The sequence below is a fragment of the Hevea brasiliensis genome, chromosome 18, assembly GCF_030052815.1.
Source record: "Hevea brasiliensis isolate MT/VB/25A 57/8 chromosome 18, ASM3005281v1, whole genome shotgun sequence".
In the NCBI taxonomy this organism is placed as follows: Eukaryota; Viridiplantae; Streptophyta; class Magnoliopsida; order Malpighiales; family Euphorbiaceae; genus Hevea; species Hevea brasiliensis.
In genome coordinates this window covers 35461905-35471286 of record NC_079510.1, presented here as the reverse complement: position 1 = coordinate 35471286, position 9382 = coordinate 35461905, and the positions used below count along the sequence as shown (strand labels likewise).

The window sequence follows — 9382 nt, the reverse complement described above, 5'->3', positions numbered from 1 at the left end:
GTGCAAACAGTGTGGCTAAGAAGTCATATAATCAGTCAGTAAGGCAATAAGCCGAGTATTATAACATAATCCGTATAGCCATAGGCTATTAAAATCATAGTGTGGCATAATGAGCCATAAAATATAGTGTGGCGTGAAGCCATTTACAATACAGCTGTCAGAATTCTATTGGTATGTCAACCTATCCAAACTAGTCAACTAGGCAAATTAGGGCATATTACAATATTACATATTTAATTCTTTATTTTTAGGGTTTATACGTCATTATGTCTTTCACTGGTCAACGAACATGTTGACCTTTTTATACATCATGGATAAGTTAATTCTCGTATCAACATGTCACAATTTGCATTTCAATATGATGCCAATATACATTTATCACAAATTGGCATTTATTGTCAATTTATTTCTAGATTTTATTGTATAGTATTGTCAATTTTTCAGTTTTGGTATGCTAGATTGATCTAGCTATATGTCCTTTTTTCCTTGATTTTTAGATTCTGATCAAAGAAGCAAATTTATAGGTCTATGTCTTATTGAATTTTTGCTACTGATTTCATGTCATTCTGAGTTGTATAGACCAAGATATGGTCAATTTATTAAAGCTGGACAAATTGCATTCTCATTACAAATTTAGATCATTTTTAGGTCAATTTCAATTGTGGCAGATTTAGCACCCTAACTTAGGCAATCAATTTGACTTGGTTTTGGTCATTTATGGGCTTTGGTGTCTTCATAAGAGTTATAGCTCTATGTCTAAATCTTTCATTGATATAAATTTCAGGTTATTTGGACCTGTTTTGAGTGAGTTATGGTCATTTTAATGACTACTGTTAATATGGTCAAATTCTGGGTTTGCAATGGTTCTGGACAGTTTTGATACCTCAACTTGTGCAAGCAATTTGACTTAGTAAATGACATTTTTGGGTTCTGTGATCTGCACCAAAATTGTAGCCCTATGTCTAAGCTTTTCAATGGTTCCAAATTCAAGTCATTCTGACCTTCTTAGGGCAAGTTATGGCCATATGAACACATACTATTCATATGGTCAATTCTGAGCCTAATCCAGCAAGCTACTCGTATTCAAGCCAAAATTTGACCAACCTATGAATGAAATTTGGGCAGGATTTCTTCTTGAAAAATGAAGGTTTGGATGTCCCAAAACACCTCCAATTGGCCTCATACCAATTGGGGCAACACAAAGGGAGATATAGCAATAACAAGCTACTAGATTCAACAACAACTCAACCTGCAAGCAATAAGCACTCCCAATTTTCATCTCCTCCTTCTTCCAAACTCTAAATAAGCATACATGGTACTTCTAATACTCATTAATCACAACTCAATTATGTCAATTTGGGCAGAATACACAAGTGCTAAATGCACATATTACAACCCTAATTCTCAAAGTTTAATTCAACATACACATATACATGAATCACTTAAGTTCTTACATACAATTCCACTATCACTTCACATACACTGCCCTTAAACCATAATTACTATAATTCATCAATTTAATTCATGAAATCAAGCACTAATCCATGTACTTCAAGGTTGCCAAAAATGACAGTTTGCTAAGGCTTTCAAATATACTTTCCAAACCCCTAAATTCAAGTGCTCAATATACATATATGGGAAGTAAGTTGCTAATACATCAATTTAACCAAATCAATCCTAATTCCTATCAATTAAATATAGGAAAAACTCAAGCAAACTCACCTCTCATGGCTGCCGAAAATGGACAGTCCCATAACTCAACCATTTCTTCACTTTTTTTTTTAACCATTCAATTTGTTTCAACCTTAATACAAAGTTTAATTAAGGAAGATAAGAAAACTAGCACTAACCTTTATTTGTACTTGATCAAACTTCATCAAATGCTTCCCTTTTTGCTCCCAAATGCTTCCTCTAGTTGAGTGTGCAAGCTTTAATGAAGAAACCAAGTGGAAAGGAGACCTAAATCAAGGTTGCATGATGTGTGGAGGTTTCGGCCATGGTGGAACTTTAATGGAGGAATTTCAGTTGGTTCTTGTTCTTGAGGTTGAAGAGGATTATCTGCTGTGCTAGGTGGCTTTTATAGGTGTCCCAATCTGAATTAGTGGAGCACTTAAGAAATTTTTAATGTTTAATTATTCAAAGTTTCACAAATTGTACATTTACCTTAATTCTTTCACTATTCATATAATGTACCATATTTTTATTTTTTATGACTTTTTCAAAGTGTAATACCACTTATTTTTAATAGACATTGAGGTCAAAAGGCAACTTTTGGTGTCAATTGACCAAAATGTCCCTCTTCGGGTTGTATTTTCGATTTTTCGGTAACACCGATTTTTGTCAGTTTCTCAATTTTTCATTTTTCTTTGTACTAATTCATTAATTTTTCTTTGACATTTTTAATGTTAATATACCTCAATAAGCCTTTATTTATGTCTCGAAATTTAATTCCGAGGGTTTCTCGTGGTCCTGGGGTCGGCAATTGCCTTAGCCGTAACTTTCCGATGCGGTCATCCATCGCTACGGTGCCGGCTTGTTTAACCTAGTTTCGTTTTCTCTCTTTTATTTTTTCTTAATTTTTCTTGTATTTTCTTTTTATTTATTTCATCATTTTATGCATGTTTACTATCACCAAAGTGTAGTTCCAGACATTTTGACTTTCCGGAGCAGACATTAGCCGTCGGAACAGTGGACATACGGACTACGTAAAGTGAGAATATTATATGAACCACATAAATATTGATATTTTATATGTTTGTTTTATTTCTTTATAGTTTACATGTTTTCGCAATGCACAATAATACTAACACTCAATTTTGAGTTAAAATTTTAATAACAATATTATAAAATTTTTATTTGGTATTTTCTCCTCTTTTCCTTCTTATTTCAATCGGTCCAACCCTTTTTAATTCTATCTTTAATATTTTTTTTTATTGAAATATCTATTTTTGAAATTTTATGTAATTTTAATAGCTTTTAGCTATTAAATTATTACATTTATCTCGATCATAATAGATTACCTCTAAAGGAAAAAAATGTATAAAAAAAAAATACCACAATTACACTGAATCAATATGGGAGTTGAGACAAAATTTTCTTTTATTAAAAAATTATCCATAATTGTTTACTTTGCCCTATTAGTTTATAAAATCATAATATTATAATTTTTTGCTGACATACTATAAATGAATGTATTTTACTAATATAAAAAATAAAAAAATAAATAATTTTGCAATAAATTATAGATAATAATTTTATTTTTAAAAAATGATACCCAACATCGCGTGGACTTCATAACTTATATGACAACTAATTTGTCAATAAATAAAAAATTAATTTTTTAATTAAAAATATTATTTAAAAAAATAACATAAAAAATATAATTATATAAAAATTAAATTAAATTCTTTAATTGGAAATGATTTTTTTGCTAGTGATGCTGTAAAAGAAAATGTTATAAGCAAGTGTTCACATAATTTTATCCTTTCTCAATTAAGCCCAATGCTTATCTAATGGCTTTTAATAGATTAACAAAGCGAACGGACGTCCAAAAAAAAAGGTTGCCCGCGTCATGACGTCATGGACTCTGGTGTCCGGCCTATATAAACACTTTCCAGTGGAGATTTTTTACACAAGAAGACACGTCATTTCTCTTTTCCATCCAAATTACGCCTCAATTTGTTCTTCATTTTGTTTCCTTCAATTCAACTGTAGCTCTCCAGCTCGAAAAATGGCGATGAAGCTTGCTGCTACCTCTGCAATTCGCTCTTTCGCTTCATCTTCTGGGATTTCTGGCTCTTCAGCTTTTGCTAGATGCTTACATGTAAGCAAATCCACCATTACTTCTTCGTCTTCTTTTAATTTTTAATTTAATTTGTAGATTATATGCTGAGTAAAAACCACGATCTCATAGCTATGATCACTGATCGCAGTGTAATTAGCTCGCGCTGATCATAAACTCTGTTGCCTTGCGATGGTCAAAATTTTTGGAAATTTTATTGTCTTCAATTCAACGGTCTGGATTGAGTCTTGTATGGCTTTACTGATTACTGGATACGTTGGTGACGTCAAAACCAAAGCGTTAACGGCGACTAATTATAATTCAATAAAAGATTGGCAAAAGTGAGCCTTATATATTTGTAATTATTTTTTAAAAAATAAATTTAAAAAATATTTATTAACTATTTATATAGAAAAAAAATAAAAATGAATAATTATAAACATATAGAATTTATTTTTATTTAATTATTTATCTTTTATTAAAATATTGTTTCGTGTTTAACGGCGATAACGTTTGGCAAAATAAAAGTGGATAGTGAGACATTTTCACGTGACGTTGTGCCCATATGCCACTCCATTCTGACTTGTCGGTTATCACCGAACGCCTTTGTAGTGTGGTCCCCACCTAACTTTTAATCGACGGCGTTGGCAGAGTCCTGAAATTTCAGCTTATTTGAGATTGCTAGTTAGTGAGTTGTTGGGGTCCACATTAGCCAATATATTTGATTCATTATTGTTAAACGTCAAATTAAAAAAAAAAAAATTTGTCTACAGGGATTGATTTTAATTTTTATTTACTGTGTTTAAATTAATTCGTATAGGAGTGTTGTTCATTGGGCCAGATTGGTCAGACAGTTGGGGTTTAAGATCTAGGGTATTGAAACTGGAATATCAGGATTGCAAGTGAAATTTATTTTCAATTTTTTTAAAATATAAGAATTTTGATTTGAACTAACCCAATTCGGATAGTTCTGGTCTAGTCCGATTCATTGTCAATTTTAATCAAAACAATTTTGATTGTTTTTGGCCCAGTTTTAGTTGTGAATTAGACTGGTTCGGTTCAAAACTGACCTCCGTCTAATTAGATCACTGAATTATTGGTTAATGGTCTGATTTTATGGTATAAAATATGCTCAAATAATAAAATAAATAAATAAATATGAAGTCAGAAACAAAACGAAAATGGTGAATGAATGAATCTTTGTTTTGGCTTACATATGTATAATCTGAAATTTTCCTGGTATGGCTTGTGTGTACATAGGCTTCTGCAGGGAGCAAAAAGATTGTAGGGGTTTTCTACAAGGCCAATGAGTACGCTGCAAAGAATCCTAATTTCTTGGGGTGTGCAGAGGGAGCTTTAGGCATACGTGAGTGGTTGGAATCACAGGGCCACCAATACATTGTCACCGATGACAAAGAAGGACCAAACTGTGGTAAGTGTATTAATTTGTACCGCTATTAACCTTCACGTAGTGTACTACACATGCATAGGACATAAAACAGGCGTTTACATGGATGCCTTCATTTTTGATTTCGTTCATGCAAAGCAAGATTCTTGTGACCTTGAAATGGTGATGCATTCAAGAGGCTGCAAATATAAAAAACCATCAATGCACTGTCATTAAATATGAATTTTGTTTGCTGTAGAATGAAAATTTTAACTTTTTTCTTTAGTTAATTTTCCTCCATTTATTGGAGAATAGAGAATAAACATTCACTGATATAAGGTATAATCATCAATTCAGTTGTTCATTGGTTCTCAACTAACACATTAGGGAGCAGCCAACTAAGCATAGCTACAACCTAAAACTTGTTCATGGAAAATAGTAGATTTTGAAAAGGTTAAAATAAGTGGAATTCATTAACTTATAATTTATTAATTATTTAATTTAACTAACTTTAACATCATTTTTATTTTCATCTTCCACTTTCTTTTTTCCATGTCACAGAACTTGAAAAGCATATCCCTGATCTCCATGTCCTCATAAGTACACCCTTCCACCCTGCCTATGTTACGGAAGAAAGGATCAAAAGGGCCAAAAACTTGCAACTGCTTCTGACAGCTGGAGTTGGGTCTGATCATATAGATTTGAAGGCAGCAGCTGCGGCTGGGTTAACTGTTGCAGAGGTCACAGGAAGCAATGTTGTCTCAGTTGCAGAAGATGAGCTCATGAGAATTCTTATTCTTGTCCGGAATTTCTTACCTGGATATCATCAAGTTATTACTGGGGAGTGGAATGTAGCAGGTATTGCTTACAGAGCCTATGATCTGGAAGGAAAGACTGTTGGAACTGTTGGTGCTGGACGCATTGGTAGGCTTTTGCTCCAACGGTTGAAACCTTTCAATTGTAATCTCCTCTATCATGATCGACTTAAGATGGACCCTGAATTGGAGAATCAAACTGGGGCAAAATTTGAAGAGGATCTCGATGCAATGCTTCCCAAATGTGACATAGTTGTCATCAACACACCTCTTACAGAGCAGACAAGGTATATAAGTTTTGATTACTTTTCCCCAATTATATGTTTTCCTTTTTCACTTATGCTAAGGGCTTTCGTTTAGCCGCTTTCCTTAAGCCAAGTATATACATGTAAAGATTACATGTCCAATTACTATTTGGCCATTTGGAGGTCATAAAACTCTTAACAGCTATTTTTCTTTTCTTCGCATAGCTTGAATAGAGTATTATAATTAGTACAAAATCAACTTTGTGAATAACATTGTGTCTTCAGATCGCTTAAATAGGCTTTTGTAATTAATATGTTGTATCAATTTTATTGAGCACTTACATTTTTCTTTGCGGTTCAGGGGATTGTTTAACAAAGATAAGATTGCAAAAATGAAGAAAGGTGTGCTCATTGTTAATAATGCTCGAGGAGCAATTATGGATACACAAGCAGTTGTCGATGCTTGCTCTAGCGGACAGATTGGAGGTAACAAAATAGTTAGCTGAAACTTAATTGCTAAAAATGTGTTTTCTCTCATTTTCTTTGTAACTGGAATGGTTGATATTGTTGAAACCTGTTTTCTTCGTGCGTGCTACCCTATCTGAATGTTGTTACCTATCATTTAAATTTTTCTGGGTCTCCACAAGAAATTATACAGGGCAAATCGACATGAACTATATGGATTGTTAGTTGTTAGAAGATTCACGGGCTTGATTATAGGCTAGGGTCCAACTCAAATGAGATGTATATATAATTTAATATTTAATAATTTTTGTATAAATATTTTTTAATTTTTAAAAAAATTTTTGGCACTTGGTCTGAGCAAGGCCTTTTTTGGCCTGGCCGAACTATTAAACATGCCTTGAGAATAAATAGTTGTTGCTGCTTAATAAGTTCTGGATTTGCATCTTTTATTGTGATATCAATTGACAGCTTCAATAATGATGTGTGGTGATTTTTTTTCTTGTTGATAATTGCAGGTTATAGTGGGGATGTCTGGTACCCACAACCAGCACCGAAGGACCATCCATGGCGTTATATGCCAAATCAAGCTATGACCCCTCATATTTCTGGAACCACCATTGATGCACAGGTACATGTCCCTCTTCCAGTTTTATCCTCATCTTCTTTTGCCATTAACTGTCTTCACTTCATTAGTTCTATTTGGACTCAAATTGAATTGAATTTGTGCAGTTGCGATATGCAGCTGGAGTGAAGGACATGCTTGATCGATACTTCAAGGGAGAAGAATTTCCTCTACAGAATTACATTGTCAAGGAAGGCAAAATAGCAAGTCAATATCTGTGAGTTGTCTAAAAGTGTAATTTTCAAGGTCCCAGAATAATTTACCTTCGTAGAGGTTCCCAGTTTTCCATGAGAAAACAATGACTATGCTGTATGGAGTGAACTTAGGATGGTTATAATCCATCTGCAACTTTGTGATCTGTGTATATCAGCATCTGATTATGTGTGATAAAAATTCCCCCCTCCTTTGGTCATAACTGGTGTGTGTTTGGACGTGTTAATTCCATTAATTTGAACTTTTGGGATCTCTTTGGTCACTTAGGAATGTAGATTGAATCTTGATGCTGAAATTGCAATCTGGTTTGTGATTTGGGAGCAGGGACGGTAACAAGTCTAGTTATTAGAGACTGAAATATATAATCAATTTTGAAAGGAGTTTGAAAATGATTTAAGTTTGATGAATAATATTCATTGTTAGATCTAGATCAAATTTAGATGTGTATTAGGATAAAATGATTTTTATTAGCATTTAAATATATATATATATATATATATATATATATATATATATATATATATATGCTAAACTCCTTTAAGAGATTGCCACTTAGTATTCTAATAAAAGGGCTTTACATGTGACATTATAGGCGCTTACAAGTGCTAAAATTACACTCTTTCAAAAGCCTACCATGCCGCATTACAAGTGATAAATTATTTATTCTTTCTTTTTGCATTACTTTAATGCTTTTTTATAATTTGAAATATTTTTTAGAATAATATTAATATTATTAAATAAAAATAGTATTTCAAAATATTTTATTTTTTTAATATATTAAAAGGATAAAATGTTTGGTATTTTAAAATAATAAAAATAATTATATAATTTTATCAAATTTAAATTATTTTATATATTTAATAAATATTTTTATTATATTATTATATTTTTTATTATTTTTATTAAAAAATTTGAGAGATACAGAGTATATTTTACATCAGAAGTTATAAAAATAAAATATAATAGAAATTTAACTTATTATTAACCTAATAAACTTTGCGATAATCTAAAAAAATAAATATCAATTTGTTTAAAATTATGAGATAAAATATAAAAATTTTATAAAATTTAAATTATATTTTTTAAAAAATAAGTTTATTATATTTTAAATAAATTAATCATGAAAACTATTATTAATATATACATAAAAAAATTAAATAAGTATTTTAATTAATTATATCATACATTAATTAAAAAATTATTATTATAATTGATAAAAATTTAATAAAAAATTAATAAAAAATTAATTTAATAATAATAAATCATTTTTATTTAAAATATAATTAAAAATTAAATTATAAATAAAAATTATAAATTATCCGGCATAAGCAATATGCTAGTTTTATATATAATTTGAAAATGCTCATCCGTGGCTGTCCCAGTGAGAAAAGCCCACACAAGGGAGAGAAGAAGAGAGAGAGAAAAAAAGGAGAGAGAATTTGAGGAGAAAAATTACGTTCTTTGCTCCTGTAACTGTTACACAACGAAGATTTGGAATTTTTGCACTTTTCCTTCACTTTAAAAATAGAATAAAGTTGAAATTAGCCTTACAATGTTCATTTGCGCCCAATTTAAATTTTATGGCCAAATTATTATAAATTTATTAATTTTTAACTTAACTAAATCTAATATCTTAAAAAAATAATAAAATAAAAATTATTAATATTTAAATAATAAAAATATATTTCTATATTTTAAAAATTAATTATATCAAATTGAAAAAAAAATCCTCAAATCCTAAAGAATGCCTCAAACCCCAAACCAACCTAGAAAATCCCTAATTAAATAAGCAAACTCAAATTCTCAAATCCCGAATAAACCCAGATAATTTCATTGAATAAACAAACCTAACAA

General features: G+C 30.8%; 1 protein-coding gene across 1 annotated transcript; it reads left to right on the top strand.

Annotated features, from left to right (window-relative positions):
* The first annotated feature begins 3548 nt into the window (after nt 1–3548).
* On the top strand, nt 3549–7790 carry LOC110657570 (formate dehydrogenase, mitochondrial). The gene is made up of 6 exons (XM_021814812.2): nt 3549–3823; nt 5042–5213; nt 5730–6270; nt 6590–6714; nt 7209–7321; nt 7423–7790. Exons 1-6 carry the CDS (start codon nt 3572–3574, stop codon nt 7534–7536), a joined length of 1317 nt encoding a protein of 438 aa, XP_021670504.2. The 5' UTR covers nt 3549–3571; the 3' UTR covers nt 7537–7790.
* The last annotated feature ends 1592 nt before the right edge of the window (nt 7791–9382 follow it).

Bases quoted from the DNA above. Each gene is read 5' to 3' on its own strand.
- LOC110657570 (XM_021814812.2), top strand. From the start codon at position 3,572: ATGACGTCATGGACTCTGGTGTCCGGCCTATATAAACACTTTCCAGTG. The intron at 5,214-5,729 runs GTAAGTGTATTA...TCCATGTCACAG, and splicing joins CAAAGAAGGACCAAACTGTG to AACTTGAAAAGCATATCCCT. The intron at 6,271-6,589 runs GTATATAAGTTT...TTTGCGGTTCAG, and splicing joins CCTCTTACAGAGCAGACAAG to GGGATTGTTTAACAAAGATA.